Source organism: Phyllopteryx taeniolatus, chromosome 1 (assembly GCF_024500385.1).
Source record: "Phyllopteryx taeniolatus isolate TA_2022b chromosome 1, UOR_Ptae_1.2, whole genome shotgun sequence".
Taxonomy (NCBI): domain Eukaryota; kingdom Metazoa; phylum Chordata; class Actinopteri; order Syngnathiformes; family Syngnathidae; genus Phyllopteryx; species Phyllopteryx taeniolatus.
The window spans coordinates 21,470,705-21,491,645 of NC_084502.1; the positions used below are offsets into that span (position 1 = coordinate 21,470,705).

Here is a 20,941-nt window from a genome sequence, read left to right on the forward strand (position 1 = left end):
TTACACTTGAACACAGAAGAACAGACTTTTCAACAGTTTCAATTTTATAATTTTGGACTTTTTATGAAACATTCACTCTCCTGGATTGTCATCAAAAGGGATATTGTCCAAATTGTGCACATTTGTCATGAGGAATTGGTATGGTATGATGATTCTCCACATGCTGTACACATACAATGCAACGGACACATTTTTAAAAATTATGTATTAACATTTTGTCGTGTTTTTAAAAAGAAATCAGTTTATTATTTGTGTAAAGAAAAAATATCTGCTAATTCCACTTTTTTAAGGAAACATTTAAGGGTCCTGTTGATGCATTCATTCAAAATTAAGTAATTCATTCAACATTAAGTAATCAAAAGGTAATCAAATGTAATTAGTTTTATTACTTTGAGAAAGTAATTGGAATAATTACACTACTATCACTTATATTTTCAACAGGGTAACTACATTTCCAATGTAATCTTCTCAACACTGTTGTTGTGGTCATCTGAAATGACAGTTTTGGATAGGAAGAATGCGGTTGATGATATCTGAAATGTTCTTTTTGACTAGGCAAAACTGAATTACAGATATCTGCGTATCTCTATGTTTCTTGTGGTTTGAAGATAATGTTGGAAAATGATAACATTGGTAAAGAACCCATGTACTCTGTTGTTTTGTAAGGATTATTATGTATTTTACAACTGAGTAGCCGTGTTCCAGAGGGGCGCGGGGCATCGAGGACATCACTGAAGAGAGGTGCGCTTGAAACCCACTCCCAGTCATTTTGACATTCTTTAGTTCTGTAACTAAAGCGGCATCTTTTGATTCATTTCCAAACAAACCACAAAAGAGCGAGAGAACGGAGGTGGTGACGTAGGAGAAAACCGGGTTGTAAAAGCTCCGCAGCGTCCACAGTTCAAGGCTGTGGCCCACCCTCCTGGACTCACGTGTGCTTTTGTTTGCGTTGCTCCCCACTCTCACTTTGGCATGTGAACTCTTGCTGCGATCACTCAATGAGGTCCTCCTTTCTCCCGCATTCACTTGTGTTTCGAAACCTTTCGCAGATGTGCTTGAGCCACATTGAACGTGCACTCAGCATTAAAAGTGAAAGTCCTCGCTTTTCCCTCTAGTCCATTTTGAAATGGACGACACTGAGCAAAGTAGCCGCCCTGACAACAGGCATCTCGTTGTGCCACTGGATGAGGACCAGCTGGAGGTCATTGGGCAGAGAGTAGACACTTCCATGTCCTTCTTGGAGATGGTTAAGATGCAATGCCGGTGAGTCAATGGACAGATATGCTACATGCTTTCAACTAGGGCCAACATCTAAATCTATCTGTGTGTGTTTACGCTCCATTCAGATGTTCAGGCTCCAGGTTAAGGAACGCTCTGCTGGGCTTGTTTCCCATCCTGTCATGGCTGCCTCACTACTCCATCAGACAAAGTGCAGTCGGAGATGTGGTCTCCGGGCTCAGCGTGGGCGTCATGCATCTGCCACAGGGCGAGCGACCTTCAGCAGAGCAACTCCAAAAAAAAATTTCTTTTGAATTTATATAAAAGCCAATTGATTTTTAAATATATATGCCATGTGAGGACTGAGGTCGAATCTGTTTTGAGTTCACTTTTAGACTCACATGGATACATACTGTATAGCACATGCTTGTACTTCATAAAACAAACAAACACGTTTGAGTGGAGACATTTTGCATCCATGTTCCATCACCCCTCATGTCCCCTTCTCTATCTTACCCAGGTATGGCCAACGCCATGTTGGTAGGCATTCCTCCGGTGTTTGGCCTCTACACGTCTCTCTACCCGCTGATCATTTACTTCATATTTGGCACCTCCAGACATCTCTCCGTGGGTGAGTGTCATGTTAAAAAAGCCAGCAAATTATATATCCCCCAGATTCCATGCACTGCTCTACAGGTATAACTCTGGAAATGTGTGAAAAATGATGGATATGTTTAAAAACACCGATTTGGAATGGTAAACCCCGATGAAGCCTTGTGTTTTCACCACCGTCCTGCTCGGACGGTGTACATACAACGGCTGAAATAAGTATTTAACACGTCAACATTTAAAAAATATATTTCCAGAGGTGCTATTGACAAGAAAATCTCACCAGATGTTTGGAATAATCCAAGTAATCCATACATACAAAGAAAGTAGAACAAATAAGATCATAAATTAAGTTGTGTGTAATAATGTGAAATGACACAGAAAATGTATTGAACACGCCAACTAGTATTTATTTCATACTTTGTACGAAAGCCTTTGTTTGCAGCGAAAGCTTCAAGGTGCCTCCTGTATGGAGAAACGAGTCACATGCATTGCGCTGGTGTGATTTTGGCTCATTTCACTCAAGCAGTCTTGAAATCTTGAAGGTTCCGTGGGGTTCTTTTATGGACCTTGAGTTTCAGGTCTTTCCATAGATTTTCAATTGGCTCCAAGTCCGGTGATTTGCTGGGCCATCTGAGCAGCTTTATTTTTTTTTTCTTTGAAACCAATTGAGAGTTTCCTTGGCAGTATGTTTTGGATCATTATCCTGCTGAAATGTCCACCCTCGTTTCATTTTCAGCATCCTTGTAGATGGCAGCAGATTTTTGTCAAGAATGTCTCGGTACATTTTCCCATTCATCCTTCCTTCAATGTGAAGTTTAGCAGTACCATTTGCTGAAAAGCAGCACCACACCTTCATGTTCCCACCTCCGAACTTCACTGTTGGTATGGTGTTTTTAGGGTGATGTGCAGTGCCATTTCTCCTCCAAACGTGGTGTGCATTATGGCATCCAAACAGTTCAATTTTGCTCTCATCTGACCAGACTATATTCTCACAGTATTTAACTGACTTGTCCAAATGTTGTTCAGCAAACTTTAAATGAGCTTTGACATGCCTTTTTTTTTCAGTGATGGGGTCCAGCGTGGTGAGCGTGCATACAGGCCATGGTGGAGAAGTGCATTACTCACTGTTTTCCTTGTGACAGCGGTACCTGCTACTTCCAGGTCTTTTTGAAGCTCTCCACAGGTGGTCCTTGGCTCTTGAACAACTCTTCTGATTATTCTTTGCACTCCTCTACCAGAAATCTTGCCAGGAGCACCTGCTCGAGGCAAATTTATGGTGGTATGATTGGCTTTCCACTTAGGTATTATGGCCCCAACCGTGCTCACTGGAACATTCAAAAGCTTAGAAATGCGCCGGTAACCAATGCCATTGTTATGTTTTGCAACAATTAGTTTGCAATGGTCTTGAGACAGCTCTTTGCTCTTACCCATTATGAGAGGTGTCTTGACTCACACCTTGGCAATGAGAGCTTTTTGTAGGCCATCAATTAGGACTGAACCACCTGATATTCATTTGAAGTGACAAGGGGCTGGATTGCTGTTTGATTATTAATAGATTTTAGGTGTTGGCTTTCCATGCCCTTTTGCACCTCCTTTTCTTCATGTGTTCAATACTTTTTCCCTGTGTCATTTCACATTTTTACACACACTTAATTTCTGAGCTTATTTGTTCTACTTTCTTTGTATGTATGGATTACTTGGGTCGTTCCCAACATCTGGTGAAATTTTCAGGTCAATAGCAACTTTGGAAGTCTATTTAGTGAGAAAAATGGTGACTTGTTAAATACTTATTTCAGACGCTGTAAGTGTGATGTCATTACATCAGCATGACCAAAAAATATATAACTTTTGACAGTGGAAACAACAACGAAAAAAAATACTATGCCAAACTATTCTGTGTTGTTTCAGGAACTTTCGCCGTGCTGGCCATCATGATTGGGTCTGTCCCTGCCATTTCGGAGTTGCCTAGCAATGGTACTGATGTGGTGGCTGCTAAAGTAAACATAGTTGTCCAACTGACCTTGCTCTGTGGTCTCATTCAGGTACAAACAAATACAAACACACACACATACACATTAATTATACATTTCACATCCATTTCCAAACACAAATAATGCCTTTTGAAATTCTTTATATGTTTAAAAGTCTGTCGCACACAAACACACACACGCACACACAAACACACACACGCACGCACACACACTTCACATTCTTTTTAACTAATATTATTCTGTAAGAGATCCACAGCTCATATGAAGGCCAGGTTTGAAAACCACTATCAATGTGGATGTGTGTAACGTTATTAGGATTCCCACATAGTTTCTAGGCAGTACACGCCCTGCTCTAATATTACTGCCTCCAGGATATGTGCCGCTGTACTATGATTGGCTGCTGTATTCCTGTAGAACACGCCCTACTGCTTCCAGACGGGAAAAGAAGTATGTGACTTAAGTGTGGCGGCGTTAATATTTTTCCTCATTAACTAACCCTAACCCACTCGAATCCTAACCTTAACCCATCCTAAACTACTTGAAGCCCCAACCCTAGCCGTAAACCTAGCAAAACGAAATCCTTTGTTTTTATTTCTTACAAACGTGAAACATATTTGGGATGGTTATCTTGTTAGATCTCCAGAGCCTGCCTACCCTTTCTGCGACGAAGGAGCCAATCATGCATCATCGTCATCCAATCATCCTCCAATCAGCAGGGAGTGTTGTGCTGTAACACACACCACCAACCAGCCCAGGAACTTTGAGTTCCTGGTAGCAGGAGTTCTTCATACCAAAAGGTTCCCGTGGCCAATGTGGATTGTGTTTCCATCGCACTTATTAGTTCAGGGTAGCTGAAGCAAATGAGGCTGATGTTTCTCATTAATGACACCTACTGGATCTAAAATATGTTGGTGTTTCAATCTTTCTATATAATTTTATACCTTATATATTAAGATTAGATTTATTTGTGAACAGAAGGTTTTTATTTTTTTTCCCTCACGTGAGTGACTGGATTGTCCCCTCTGGGGTCCCCCTCTGCAGCCAGACCTGGAGGTGGGGCTCGAAGGCGAGCGCCTGGTAGCCGGGCCTGCATCCATGGGGCCCAGCCGGGCACAGCCCGAAAGGGTAATGTGGGTCCCCCTTCCCATGGGCTCACCACCTGTGTGAGGGGCCATAGGGGACGGGTGCAATGTGAGCTGGGCGGTGGCCGAAGGCAGGGACCTGGCGATCCGATCCCCGGTGACAGAAGCTGGCTCTAGGGACGTGGAACGTCATCTTTCTGACAGTGAAGGAGCCCGAGGTGGTGTGCGAGGTCGAGAAGTTCCGACTAGATATAGTCGGACTCGCCTCCACACACAACTTATGCTCTGGTACCAGTCGTCTTGAGAGGGGTTGGACTCTCTTGCACTCTGGAGTTGGCCACGGAGGCGCCGAGCAGGGGTGGGTATACCTATTACCTATTACCCCCCAGCTCGGCGCGTGTAAATTGGGGTTCAGCCCGGTGGACGAGAGGGTAGCCTCCCTCCGCCTTCGGATATGGGCACGGGTCCTGACTGTTGTTTGTGCGTATGCACCAAACAGCAGAGTTCAGAGTACTCACCCTTTTTGGAGTCCTTGGAGGGGGTGCTGGAGAGCGCTCCCGCTGGAGACTCCATCGTTCTGCTGGGGGACTTCAATGCTCATGTAGGCAATGACAGTGAGACCTGGAAGGGCATGATTGGGAGGAACGGGCCCCCAAACAGAACTCGAGTAGTGTTCTGTTATTGGACTTCTGTGCTCATCACGGATTGTCCATAACGAACACTATGTTCAAGCATAAGGATGTCCATATGTGCACTTGGCACCAGGACATCCTCGGCCGCAGTTCGATGATCGACTTTGTGATTGTGTCATCGGACTTGTGGCCGCATGTCTTGGACACTCAGGTGAAGAGAGGGGCGGCGCTGTCAACTGATCACCACAGGTGGTGTGTTGGCTCCGATGGTGGGGGAAGATGCCGGTCCGACCTGGCAGACCCAAACGTATTGTGAGGGTCTGCTGGTAATGTCAGAAGGAGTTTCAACTCCCACCTCCGGCAGAGTTTCACCCACGTTCCAGGGGAGCCAGGGGACATTGAGTCTGAGTGGACCATGTTCCGCGCCTCCATTGCTGAGTCGCCCGACCGGAGCTGTGGCCGTAAGGTGGCGGCAACCACCCCTTTGGTGGACACCGGCGTTGAGGGATGCCGTCAAGCTGAAGAAGGAGTCCTATCGGGCCTTTTTGGCCTGTGGGACTCCTGAGGCAGCGGATTGGTACCGACTGGCCAAGTGGAATGCAGCTTTGATGGTCGCTGAGGCAAAAACTCGAGCATGAGAGGAGTTCGGTGAGGCCATGGAGAAAGTCTTCCTGACGGGTTCGAGGAAATTCTGGTCCACCATCCGGCGTCTTAGGAGCGGGAAGCAGTGCAACCTCAACACTGTGTATAGTGGGGATGGGGCGCTGCTGACCTCGACTTGCGACGTGAGTTGATGAGGAGAATACCTCGAACACCTCCTCAATTCCAGCAACACGCCTTCGCATGAGGAAGCAGAGTCTGGGGTTTCTGAAGCGGGCTCTCCAATCTCTGGGGTTAAGGTCACCGAGGTGGTTAAAAAGCTCCTCGGTGGCAAGGCCCCAGTTGTGGATGAGATCCACCTGGAGTTCTGAAAGGCTCTGGATGTTGTGGGGCTGTCCTGGTTGACACGCCTCTGCAACATCACTGGACGTTGGGGACAGTGCCTCTGGTTTGGCAAACTAGGGTGGTGGTCCCCCTTTTTAAGAAGGGAAACCGGAGGGTGTGTTCCAACTACAGGGGGATCACACTCATTAGCCTCCCTGGTAAGGTCTATTCAGGGGTGCTGGAGAGGAGGGTCCATTGGCAAGTGAGGGCGTAGAGCTGTTCTACTGTTACACGGCCAGGACGAAAACCACACTACTCCTCCTGAATCTGAGATTCAACTTGCCAATGGACCCTCCTCGTTGTTCATCGTTCATCATCGCAGTCGCCCCCTCAAAGAGTTCCTGGTAGCTCTCAGAAGCCCTTACCCGACAGGAGGAACCAAATAATCCAAGGGGAACCTTCCGTACTCTGGTAGTTTTTTCCGGTGGGGACACAGGGGGAATTGAAGCTATCAGGGTAGCTAGGGAAGGTCCTGCGGCAGGAAACCACTCATTTGGGAATCCTAATAACGTGTGTGTGTGTGTGTGTGTGTGTGCGTGAGTGCATGTGTGTGTGTGTGTGTGTGTGTGCGCGTGCATCATCCAGCTGCTACTCTATATGCTGCGGTGCGGGGCTGTGTGCCGCTGGTTGTCCGATCCCCTCATCAGGGGCTACACAACAGGTGCCGGCCTGCATGTCGTTGCCCTGCAGCTGCCCCTCATGACTGGAGTATTTGCACAGAGACACACTGGACTGATGGCCTCCGCCTGGGTCAGTTGTAAAACATACTAACACACACACACGCGCACACACACACACAGAGTTTGGTTACTACTGGGAGGGGTGGCAAATTTGTTTCCAATCTGATCCCGTATCCCAGGCCCTACACAATATGAGAACACCTCGTTACACTCATAAAAGCCTTATGGCCTTTTTTTATTCACATTATTTCTTAGGTCTACACTCTAATGATTCCTTTGCATTCCTCCAGCATTCACCTTTCGCTTCCACCACTTACTGCAAAATGTTTTTCATCATCTTTACTTTTTAATTTAAATTATATCTGTTATAAATATAATAAATTATTATCATGATGATGTGTCATCATTTGTAGTAGTCCTTATGTTTGCATTTACAGTTGCAAGAAAATGTTTGCAAACCCTTTGGAATTACCTGAATTTCTGCATAAATTGGTCAGAAAATGTGATCTGAGCTTGATCACAACAATAAAAAAGCACATTTTTCTTAAAACTAATACCACACAAACAATAATATCTTTCCATATCGGAATCCGACATTAACGGTGGCCCGGGGTCACTACGCCGCTGTGTCAGGCCACCACCTACGTATAGACACTGGCCTGCTTGGGCCAGTACAAATTTCGAATCACTGAAAATTTTCGGCCGCCGAAAAATGGCCCAAAACTGCATTTTCAGTGTCGGTCGGAAATTATTTTATCACCAAATCATTCTGTCAAGACAGGATATTGTGATGACGCAAGGAGAAACTGCGACCAGCACCGCCTGACTGGATAAACCCGCATGAATTTGGGTTAGCCTCAAGGCGATCACCGAAGCTAACACTGCTAGCCTCATACAGCAGCTCGTAATTTGTAGCCTGTAGAATGTTAATCTGCCCTTCCTGAGCGTGCTTTAAGTTGTTTATTTACACCCCAGTTACAGTTTACTCTATAACTAAGTGCACAACAAAAATAATTACCTTCATTTTATATTTAAATACAAGACACAAATCGTTATAGAAATCGTCATATTAATGCTAGCAGTCAATGGAAAACCCTATTGTCAGGCTAGTTAATATTAAGCATTTGGTCGTAACAGAGAAAGGTAATACAACTATACTCAGGGGCATATATTCTTTCTACTCTGTGAAAAACAAGTTTATTCATGTTATATTGCGGCTTTCTTCTTCTACTCTTTTTTTAGTTTACAGTAAATGAGTAGCTCCATGCATAAATTGCACCACACTGCCCCTAATAGGCCAAGGCACACACAGCACGAACAGTCATTGACTGTAAAAAAGACACACTTTTTCCTGTTTTCGGTCAATTGGGATTATCAAAATTATTTGTATTGACTATATGCCAGAATAATGAGAGAATTTTTAGATAACTACAATAGACAATACAGTCATGACTAAAAGCATTGGATCGTTTTTAGCCATTAATTTATTTTTTGTTTTCCAATTTCTATTATTTTAGCATATTACATACCAGTTGATCATGTTGCACTTGAAATGTGAGTCCCAGGATGTACATATCTGGAAACAGTGAGTCCCTGCAAATTATCATCACAGATTACATATACAGTAATCCTCCACGATATGACGGTTGTTGCTTCGCTGTCCCGCTACATTGCTGATTTTTTATTTGTACAATATTTTGGTGTTATCCACTGCTCTTGCGCTCTCTCAATGTATTATGTTTCAGCCTGCCACAATAGCAAATTTTTAGGACGATATATTCATTCAGGCCTGTTGGAGCCTATCCCAGCTATCTTCGGGCGAGAGGCGGGGTACACCCTGAACTGGTCACCAGCCAATCACAGGACACATAAACAAACAAACATTCGCACTCACATTCACACCTACGGGCAATTTAGAGTCTTCAATTACCCTGCATGTTTTTGGGATGTGGGAAGAAACTGGAGTACCCGGAGAAAACCCACGCAGGCACGGGGAGAACATGCAAACTCCACACCGGATTTGAACCCCAATCCTCAGAACTGTGAGGCAGATGTGCTAACCAGTCGGCCGACGAGGACGATATATTTTCCCCAAAACTATCACGATAAAGGACAGTATCGTTGATGGTTTGCCACTGATATAATGATATTACAGAGCATATTAATTCAAGTATTTCCTTTTTAAGAACAACTTTCAATTCTAAAGAACAATGAACATTGGCATTGTAATGTAGAACAATTTATAAAATATCTTATATAAATCTATCCAAGCGGCACGGTGGACGACTGGTTAGGGCGTCAGCCTCACAGTTCTGAGGACTGGGGTTCAATCTCCGCCCCCGCCTGTGTGGAGTTTGCATGTTCTCCCCGTGCCTGCGTGGGTTTCCTCCCACATCCCAAAAACATGCATGAATTGGAGACTCTAAATTGCCCGTAGGTGTGAATGCGAGTGCAAATGGTTGTTTGTTTGTATGTGCCCTGCGATTGGCTGGCAACCAGTTCAGGTGTACCCCACCTCCTGCCCGATGACAGCTGGGATAGGCTCCAGCATGCCCGCGACCCTAGTGAGGAGAAGCGGCTCAGAAAATGGATGGATGGATGGATTTTTAGTTTTTTTTTAATTGTATGAATGTTGTTGTGTTATGTACTGTATAATTTCTGCTACCTCTTGGCTTTTGAAAATGAGATTTTATCTCTCAAAAAGCTTTTACCTGGTTAAATAAAGGACAAATAAAATGTAAAATAAGGCCCGCCCTTGAGCAGCTGGACTGTAATATGAGACCTTTACCTGTCAATCAAATGACGCTGAAAATGAGTTGGCTAAAGTCGAATACTGCCTAAATATTGATAACGTGTGTCGCTGTGATTATGGTGTATAAACAGTTAACTTTCCCATATATGTGTGTGTGTGTAACTTTCCCATATGTGTGTATATTTGTGTGTTATATTTGTGCCTCACAGTTCTGAGGTCCGAGGTTTAATCCCCGACCCCGCCTGTGTGGAGTTTGCATGTTCTCCCCATGCCTGCGTGGGTTTTCTCCGGGCACTCCGGTTTCCTCCCACACCCTAAAAACATGCATGGTAGGTTAATTGAAGACTCTAAATTGCCCGTAGGTGTGAATGTGAGTGTGAATGGTTGTATGTTTATATGTGCCCTGCGATTGGCTGGCGACCAGTTCAGGGTGTACCCCGCCTCCTGCCCGATGATACCCGGGATTGGCTTCAGCACTCCCGCGACCCTTGTGAGGATAACCGGCTCAGAAAATGGATGGAGGGATGGATTGGATTCAAACAAAATGTGCTCTGTCCTGAGTTGTTTACCACATCGATATGTAAAAACAAAGAAATGAAAGATGGAATTTCGAACTTAAATATAAAATACATAACATGTATGCCGTTTACAACCCCAATTCCAATGAAGTTGGGACGTTGTGTTAAACATAAATAAAAACATAATCCAATGATTTGCAAATCATGTTCGACCTATATTTAATTGAATACACTACAAATACAAGATATTTAATGTTCAAACTGATAAACTTTATTGTTTTTAGCAAATAATCATTAACTTAGAATTTTATGGCTGCAACACGTTCCAAAAAAGCTGGGACAGGCTCATGTTTACCACTGTGTTACATCACCTTTTCTTTTAACATTCAGTAAACAGGTGTTTGATGAGCATTCCTCAACTTTCTCAGTCTTTTTTGCCACCTGTCCCAGCTTTTTTGGAATGTGCTACAGCCATAAAATTCTAAGTTATTATTTGCTAAAAACAATGAAGATTATCAGTTTGAACATGAAATGTCTTTGTAGTGTATTCAATTAAATATAGGTTGAAGATGATTTGCAAATCATTGTATTCTGTTTTTATTTGTTTAACACAACGTCCCAACTTCATTGGAATTGGGGTTGTAAATGTGTTACCTTGGTATTAAAACATCTTTAGTTTTATTGTGTCCTCTCCCAGACTTTACACGATGTCCTGTATGGGATTACCAGTGTGATACCAGGAAGTCTGTCAATCTCTGTGGTTTCCATGGTGATACTCATTGGGGGCAAGATGCTGAATAAACATTTTAAAAGCAAGCTGCCAGTGGCCATACCTTGGGAAGTTATACTGGTGAGTGACACACAGACACGTGTGGAAGAAAGACCCAATGACAAATTGGAATTGCAAAACTACAGTACTTGTTCATTTGTATAAAATGTGTGTACAAAAGAGTGAAAGAAACACTAATCCTCTCTTCAAATGACATTTTTAAAATGATTTTTTTCCGCCATGCCTACTATTTAATATTCCACTCACGATGGAAAATTGTTTCATAATAGTTCATGCTGTTTTGGAAAGCTTCCCTCAGGATGGAGTTTTGTTTTTCCGTTACTGCTTGACGTTTTCTTTATAATGCTAATGTGATGCAGCACTTCAGTTCATACTGTTTAAAAATCTTGAAGTGCACAAAGTGTGTTGAAACTGTTATATATAAATAGTTTATATATCATTTATTTGGTTTGTTTTTTTGTATTATTTATGCATTTTGTGTTAAATCCAAGCTTAGTAAAGAGGCTGACTGTTCACAAGTCTTTAGTTGTTGTTATTTTCATGTGATTAGCTGCTTGATTCTGCTAAACTGCTTCAGTCTGTTATTTTTGTTTGTTTTTTTTTTTATTTTAAATTCTTTTTTTTTTTTTTTAAATTGCCTAAAGATTGTCCTGGCTACTGTGGTGTCGGTGCAGCTGGACTTGGCTGGACAACATAAAGTCCAGGTGGTCGGAGACATTCCCTCTGGGTCAGTGCCATAGTCTCAGGCTACTGTTCTTCTTTGCTTCTGTTTTTAGTTCAACATGCATTGTTTCTAATACCACGCGCTAATGCCATTGTTATTATGAATTGACATGATTTACCCAATCTTTATGAATAGAGGCTATATGTTGGCTGACCCATATTTCATATCTTGTTCTCATAATGTCAAGCTCCACATTTTAGTCATCTTCTAATGTCCCATTTAATAATATTGCTGTTTGGAAATAAGCTCAATATTTATCAGAGTTGTTAGTGTATGTAGTAACATCAGTGCATAGAGGTTTCCTTGTTCTGCTCTAACAGTCATAATCCTCCACTGATTCTTGAAAATAGATTACACTGCTGAATCTAAAGGAAAACTATAGATATTGAACAATAAAATGACCAGACGACTGAGGTATTGAGGTCAGTGATAAAATGGCGTTGTTTCAATCACATTTTCAATTGAATTGTCATTCAATGGGTATTTTCTTTCTGTCATCACTCCTCTGCTGCAGCCTGTCGTCCCCCATCGTCCCCTCTCTCTCCCTGGTCAGAGAGCTGTTCATTCCGGCTCTGTCGGTCGCTCTGGTGGGCTTCAGCTTCCTCTCAGCTATGGGTTCAGTGTTTGCCCACAAACATGGCTATCACTTTGACTCCAGTCAGGTACGGTGGTTCAAACCCAGCTCTTCAAAGACTTAACATTTACCGTTTACTTAGGTGCTTTTGACGATTTCTTGTCAAATGTTCAACTGCCGAACCATTTAAATTTCGAGGGTCTACTGTTGTGTAATTTTTGAGCTCACGCTAACCCGAACAGAAATGAGAAGGTGTCCGGGCTTGTCCGCCATCTTTTTACACCATCAATATTACACACAGTAAATAGTTACTGGTAGTTTTATGACTTTTCTTATAGCCAGCAGATACCTGAGCCATTTTCCGAAGGTGCTGTTTCATAGACTGCATTTTTTTTTTTAATTAGCTAGATGATTCCTGGTAAAAAAAATAATAATAATACCTACGATACATCACATTTTTTTTTTTAATTAGCTAGATGATTCCTGGTAAAAAAAAAATAATAATACCTACGATACATCACAATATGTATGTAAGTGGAAGACAATGGAGGGACAAGGGACGGCAGCAATATCAATATTTGTTCCAATTGTAATGATAGTGTTCTTTGAGGCATAATGATACAACCACACACCTTACTGACTCAAATAGAAGACCTCTGGGCTAGTTGAGGTCTAAACTAAATACTAAAGAAGTTTTCTACACATCACTTGAAACCCTCTTCCAACCTGGGATGATATTTTTGAAAGATTACCGTCACGATAATATATATACTGTAAAGTGTGTGTGTGTGTGTGTGTGTGACCACAGAAATTATCAATTGGATACCACTGTTTACAAAGCAGCCACAGTGAAGACCTAAAAGTAGATGGATAGATGAAATTATTAAACGCACCGGAATGCACTGACAACAAATTGCAAAATGTCGTAGTAGTTGAAAACGTGAAGAAGAGGCCTTCATCCTGCAGTGGATAGATAATGGCTGATGATGATGATATTTATTTTTTTTTCTTTAAATACAAACCGTCTTTGTTCCTCCCTGCTTAGGACCTGCTGGCTTTGGGTTTGTGTAACTCCATAGGAGCCATGTTCCAGTGTTTTGCTGTCAGCTGCTCCTTCTCACGCAGTATGGTTCAGGAAAACATTGGTGTCAAATCACAGGTATTCTGTTGAAAGGGCAACATGATATATTCTAGTTTTGCTAATTTTCATTCCATACTTTCTTTAAATCCAAATCCGCGTTATTGTCCTTCTCATTGTTCATTTGCACTTTTATTTTGCTGTGCAGATGTCAGGCTTGGTGTCAGCCCTGATGATTTTGACTGTTTTGCTGAAGATTGGTCATCTTTTTGAGCAGCTGCCAAAGGTAAAATGTAATATCAGGTGTGTTGTCCTCTGGTTGTTGGTGTTCACTGACTGCTGAGTGAACCCGATGACTTTTCCATTTGTTGAATAAGTCGGCTTTTTTGGTAAAGGATTTACAAGATTGCCAACCATCACAGACAAATTCAAGGTAACAACAAATGACTATAACGCTTTCTTGAAAGTAACCTTAAAACCAGCGACAAGAGTTAGCGTGTCTACATGGTGAAATAAATACTACACACTTCAGTTCGTTTCCGCTCTGAAAAGGAGCAGAGCAGAGAAGTAGCTATTAATTTTCTGAGAAATAAGTACCTAAACTGTTGTACGACATTTTTATTTTATTTTCGGAAAATGAAATGTTTTATTTTCTTTATAGTTTTACAAATTTACATCCACAGCGTGTTCAATGGAAAGAAAAAGTCATTTACCCAAACACTTCAAAATATTACATTTTAGAACTGTAATTGCAAGACCGTGATACAGTGAAACCGCAGTATTTTTGTTCACGGTTATCAGACTGTCGGAATCTGATACCAGCCAATTTCTAGTCTTGGGTATGCCTCGCCCCTTACCTGGGATAGAGCCTAGTTACACGTGACCCTAACGAGAATAGAATATTTATCTGATCTATTAAGATGGAGTAAATGAGTTTAAGGTTACTACTAGAAATGTCCTGGACAGATTCAGATAACGCGCACCTTCACCAAACTGTTTTCTATTCTGAAAGGAATCACTCATTGGTGACCCTGAACATGGTAAGTGGTAGAAAATGGATTGATCGATGGAATTGTCACATCACCAGTCAATGGTTGTTTGTCACTATGTGTGAAGCTTGTGGAGGAATGGCAAAGTATCATGAATGAATGAAAACTTACTGTGTATTCCAGGCAGTGTTAGCAGTGATCATTGTGGTGAACCTGCAGGGGTTGCTGGCTCAGTTTAAAGATGTTGTTCTGTTATGGAAGTCTGATAAATGTGACCTGGTAGTGTATACACACACACACACACACACAAGCATACACACACTCACACAATATCACACATACACTGCGGTTGATTATCATTGCACTACTTACCCCTGCCTTCCTAGCCATGAACCTTTCAACTCTGCTCTGGTATCTGTCTCCTCCAGCTCGTGTGGGTGGCATCACTGATTTCAACCCTAGTCCTAAACCTGGACTTGGGTCTGGCAGTGGCCATTGCCTTCTCTCTGCTTACGCTCATCTACAGAACACAACGGTCAGTGCTTTTTTTCTACCACTTCAGCGGCAGAGAGCTCTCTTAGTACTTGAAATGCAGTGGCTGATGTCAGCTATTAAGTAATATGCACACTGTCCACTATAAAATGTAAATGTGGAGTTCTACTAATTTGTAGTATCTTCATGTCATTTTGTTAGTTAAACACAAAAATGTAACTTGTTATCTTTGTTTCATTATATAATTGTGTGGAACAGGCTGAAATGAAAATATTACAGTAATTTCTCATGTATAATGATGTATAATACACACCCCCAAAGTTGACCTCAAAATTCTGGAAAACCCTTCTACCTATGTATAATGCATTTTTACAATGCATGATTTTGCTTCTACCCATATGATCAAAACATGAAGTATGATGTGTATTTTGTTAGTTTTTTTTCAAATAATTATTCTGAAGTTAAGCACTTTATTTGAACACGTAATACTTTGTTTTTATTGACTTGTTCTTATTTTGAAATTCACAGCCCTACTTTTATTTAGTAAATGAGAAAACACACAGTTGTGCTCATATGTTAGCATCATATGTCATATGATTACCCAGACAGAATTTCTAAGATGGGTACAATTCTTTAAAGTAAACATGAAGGGCCAGGTGAAAGTCATTTAATTTTATTGTAATGGGATTCAAATTAAACTGCCAAGCATTGCAGAAAAGCATTATCATCAAACAAAACATAAACATAAGAAATTAATGATAGTTGTTGTTCAGTCATCAGTCGTATTAAACACAATTTCACAAATTCTGCTTGTGTATGTAAACCTATGAGCACAACTGTACATATATGCAGTCATATTGGAATGAAAGTGTAGGCTACACCTTTGGTGGCGGTGGCACATTGGAATGAAAGTGTACAGATTTTTCATAACCTCTAGATGGCGGCATACATTTATAAAATGGAATTGGAAAGTTGTTTTCATTTTGCCCTATACCTATGTATAATGCGCACCATTGACTTTTGACTTTTTTTGGGGGGGGATGCGCCTTATATACGAGAAATTATGGGAAGTCATTTTGTTTGAGTGAATCTCTAGCTTTAAAATAAACGTTTTTATTTTAGAGTTTGCCTAACTATAGTAAATATTTTATACTTTAATAATACATGATTGGTGGAAGACCTGTTTGTCTGTCTTTTTATCTACTGTCTCCATTTAGCTGTGTAGTCGTCCGCCATGTTGTCATGATAAATATTTCTATCATGTGTCTCTCATGTGTCCTTATCTTCCAGCTCCTCCACTGCTGTGTTAGGTCACGTACCTGGTACAGATTGTTACAGAGATGTGCAGCTCTACACTGAGGTGTTTCACAGTTTTTTTCATACCCCTTTTTTAATGTAACAGCAGTTGTACTAATGAGCAATGTGTAGCCTTTTGTTCTACGCTTGACTGGACACCATCTGAGCCATTCCAAAAAAAAGGCAAGGGATAAAAATACGATAAATCAATATGAAAAACCATCAGAATGTTTGGGTCAACATATGGGCGCATAAAATATAGTAAGGGATATCCATAGTACTGTATATTGGCTCCAGGTTTCCATCCCTGTTTCATAAGCAGGAAAGTGTTACTTTGTTTTTTATTTAAGTGATTAATGTGTATATTTTTCACAGGCAAAGATGATTCCCGGAGTTACCATAATCTTTTGTCCCAGTCCAATTTATTTTGCTAACTCCGAACTGGTCTTCACTGAGATCACACAGGTAGAAAACACACACAAACAAACACATTGTTATGGATTTGTCTCCAACTCTTAATTTCTCTGTTCAGATAGTGAGTCGTGCTCAGAAAGAGAACCCAGCAAGAGTTCGAACCTCTGTGTTGTCCCCCTCCGCCCAGTTACTGACACACAGCCACTACTTGATTCTGGATCTCAGCTCGGTCAACTTCATGGACTCTAAGGGCATGACAGCACTTTGCAAGGTGATTAATCAATTATTTCTCTCTTTATTGTATAAAAGCACAGTTGAGGCAAGATTGACCTTCTGGGTCAAAACACAATTTGCAACAAACCAACACTTGTGACATTTGTGGAGGCCAGTGACCAAGATTTAGAGACCACTGCTGCATATGTTCTCACAAATTATCACAGAAATATATGATATTTGTAGGTTCTTTGGCTTCAATCAAACATGTCAAACACAATGTTTATGAGTGGTGGAGTGTAATTAAAGCATATATTATTAGTTAGAAGAAATTAGTAGCAATTCTTCGCATTTCCAACTACTACGGCAGTTTACAATTTGTTGCCAGTGTATTCCGGTGTGTTTCATAATTTCATCTATCCATCTACTTTTAGGTCTTCACTGTGGCCACTTTGTGCACAGTGGTATCCAATTGATAGTTATGCCTCTCTCTCTCTCTCTCTCTCTCTCTCTCTCTCTCTCTCTCTCTCTCTCTCTCTCTCTCTGGGGTTGAGCTCACCGAGGTGGTTAAAAATCTCCTCGGTGGCCTAGGCATGGACATCAGGGACAGTGCCTCTGGATTGGCAGACTGGAGTGGTGGTTCACCCTTTTTAAGAAGGGGGACCGGAGGGTGTGTTCCAACTACAGGGGGATCACACTCCTCAGCCTCCCTGGTAAGGTCTATTGGGGTGCTGGAGAGGAGGGTCCGTCGGGAAGTCGAATCTCAGATCCAGTAGGAGCAGTGTGGTTTTCGTCCTGGCCATGGAACAGTGGACCAGCTCTACACCCTCGGCAGGGTCCTCGAGGGTGCATGGGAGTTCGCCCAAACAGTCTACATGTGTTTTGTGGACTTGGAGAAGGCGTTCGACCGTGTCCCCCGGGGCGTCCTGTGGGGGGTGCTTCGGGAGTATGGGGTACCGAACCCCCTGATATGGGCTGATATGGGTCCCTGTACGACCGGAGTCAGAGTTTGGTCCGCATATCCGGCAGTCGGACTCGTTCCCAGTGAGGGTTGGACGCGGAGTCCAACCCTCACCGGAAAGGAGGCTGCCCTTTGTCACCGATTCTGTTCATAACTTTTATGGACAGAATTTCTAGGCGCAGCCGAGGCGTAGAGGGAGTCCGGTTTGTTGGCCTCAGTATTGCATCTTTGCTTTTTGCAGATGATTTGGTTCTGTTGGCTTGATCAGGCCGTGATCTCCAACTCTCAGTGTAGCAGTTCACAGCCGAGTGTGAAGCGGCTGGGATGAGAATCAGCACCTCCAAATCTGTGACCATGTTGTCAATATGTCCTCAGATGTTGATGCAATTGCCATTGTTTTTAATTATAAAAAAACACAGCTTGTGATGAATGACTAACCAGCCTGACTGATACAAATTTATCACATTTTTTAACTCACTGATAAGCAAAATAACATACACAAATAACTCACCAACATTTGTGACAGATTTTGGTTGAAATAAAATCTATTCACATTCCATGCTCAGAAGGCTTCTTATTTGTGTGTTCAACAGCTTGTGGAGAACTTTGAAGCCCAGAGTCTCCGTGTTTTTCTGGCCTCCTGCCCGGGTCAGTTTTATTGTATCTTTTTCATTCATTCATTGTCACACATGCTTGAGCATGTACACACCCAATTTGGATGTAAACAAATGCAGAGACCTGCTTGTGTGTGTTTCTTTTTCCCTAGAATAGGTGTCTTTGGTGTCACCGCTACAGTATCTATAAATGTTGTTTATGATTGCGTGACAAAAGTGCATGCATGAAGTAAAACTGGAAGTGTACTGTGTGTCAATAGAGAGCCTTTTATCCCAGCTTCGGTATCAGGGCTGCATACCCAACATCCTGCCCAGCTCCTCTGTCTTTCCATCAGTCCATCACGCCGTCCATCAGTGTATCAGCACCGTGCCTGTGCTTCTTGAGGTATGTTTCATCTGATTTTGGAGTGCAGTTCATAGACAATAGGAATTGTGTGTGAATCCTTCAGAACACATGATGACAATGCAGAGTAATATATAACAGCATATTGTGACATCATTGCCGTATTTATTGATTATCTATCCATTATTTAGTATTTCATCTTAATGCTGAAAAAGTCCAATATTTGGAAATCATTAACGGTTTCAACAGTAAAGAAGCCACACATTGTTCTCTGTGGTTGCATCCATTGAGTAATGGCACTACTAAATAAACAAATATAATACAAGTGTATAATACAATATGATACACAATAGCATTTCAGTATCTGGACATAACAATAACCTATTAAAAATCTTGTTTTTTCTTTGTATTGAAGTTTCAGTCCACATGATCGCCCTGCAAAAATGACACTGTAATAAACATTCCAGGCCAATAGTGGGCAGTATAGTGTTCTGCCTTTACTATGACGTTACTTAACACACAGACCATCCATCATGCTGGTGTCATGTAAACATAGACCAGAACAACAACCATTTTTAGCTCTTTTTATCATGGGAGATTTAAAACAGTTCCCATGTGTCCTTCACAGGGAGAAAATAGAGAACACCTCTGCCTGTTTTGAGGGGGCGGTCCTATCTTGAGCTAATAAGACACTAACACTGTCCTCCTTTACTGAGTGGCCAACACAGAGTATGGCTTTTGCTGCCATGATAAGTGAGGCAAGTGGCTACTACTGTCTACTACTTGCGGAATCAACAGTCTGAAGAAAAAAAGCGAGCGAGCATAAAGACAGGAGAAGCATCAATAGTATTTTCACTCTTGGAGGCATCACTTTATTACCAAGCTGCCAAATTACTTTTTGGAATCAGTATGCAGATCTCTGCATATGTGCATGAATGCAGCAGACAAATCAGCAATCTGAAATAGGCAGCTCACAAAACATTTACTTGGTTGTGTAATTTCACACCAGATGGGGGGCAAGCACTCCAGAGACCTAACTATTTGTATACAAGCAATTCAAAAGTTATTATCCCATATATTCCCTTTAATAACGCCCCTTTAATTTACAGTAAATGATTGTCTTTATGCAACCTACACAAGAACATCATATCATAAAGAGATACAGTGTATTATCTACAACTGTGGTTAGCTGAGGAAAAGAGTTGTCCGTTGATTTTTGCAAACCAGTGATTTATTTACTGAATATATTTTGTTCTTTGGATTTGTCTCTTCGCAGGAATTTTCCTCTGGTGGAAGATAAAGTTGAATGTACAACTTGGACTCCTTCCTCTGTATGTCAGTGTTATACAGCTTTTAACTATAGCACAATTAAAAATGGAAGTCAGTAAGCTGTGTGTGTGTGTGTATATATAAATATCCATCCATCCATTTTCTGTAACGCTTCTCCTCACTAGGGTCACGGGCGTGCTGGAGCCTATCCCGTCTATCTTCGGGCGAGAGGCAGGGTACACCCTGAACTGGTCACCAGCTAATCACAGGGCACATATAAACAAACAACCATTCACACTCATAGTCACACCTACGGGTAATTTAGAGTCTTCAATCAATCTACCATGTTTTTGGCATGTGGGAGGAAACCGTAGTGCCTGGAGAAAACCCACGCAGGCACGGGGAGAACATGCAAATTCCACACAGGCGAGGCCAGGATTTGAACCCCAGTCCTCAGAATTGTGAGGCAGATGTACTAACCAGTCGCTCACCGTGCCGCATATATATATATACACATACACGTGTATATATATATATATATATACACGTGTGTGTGTATATATATATATACACACACACGTTTCCAAAAACAATTTGAAATGTGGACTCGTCGGACCACAGAACACTTTTCCACTTTGCATCAGTCCATCTTAGATGAGCTCGGGCCCAGAGAAGCCGGTGACGTTTCTGGGTGTTGTTGATAAATGGCTTTTAC

General features: G+C 41.9%; 1 protein-coding gene across 5 annotated transcripts; it reads left to right on the forward strand.

The window, feature by feature from the left end:
• Positions 1-27: 27 nt before the first annotated feature.
• LOC133481341 (prestin-like) lies at positions 28-20,729 on the forward strand. 5 transcript variants are annotated; one of them, XM_061780573.1, is made up of 19 exons: positions 28-1,263; positions 1,347-1,486; positions 1,739-1,849; positions 3,739-3,872; positions 7,105-7,269; positions 11,146-11,319; positions 11,904-11,986; positions 12,498-12,645; positions 13,603-13,716; positions 13,844-13,921; positions 14,808-14,903; positions 15,053-15,159; positions 16,407-16,476; positions 16,788-16,877; positions 16,945-17,097; positions 18,594-18,648; positions 18,875-18,999; positions 20,234-20,288; positions 20,412-20,729. In XM_061780573.1, exons 1-18 carry the CDS (start codon positions 1,127-1,129, stop codon positions 20,255-20,257), a joined length of 2,004 nt encoding a protein of 667 aa, XP_061636557.1. In that variant the 5' UTR covers positions 28-1,126; the 3' UTR covers positions 20,258-20,288; positions 20,412-20,729. The 5 variants fall into 5 exon arrangements, with proteins under 5 accessions (XP_061636557.1, XP_061636552.1, XP_061636542.1 ...); XM_061780568.1 differs by lacking the exon at positions 20,412-20,729 and having other exon boundaries at positions 20,234-20,387; XM_061780558.1 differs by lacking the exons at positions 20,234-20,288; positions 20,412-20,729 and adding an exon at positions 19,586-19,870.
• Positions 20,730-20,941: the final 212 nt, after the last annotated feature.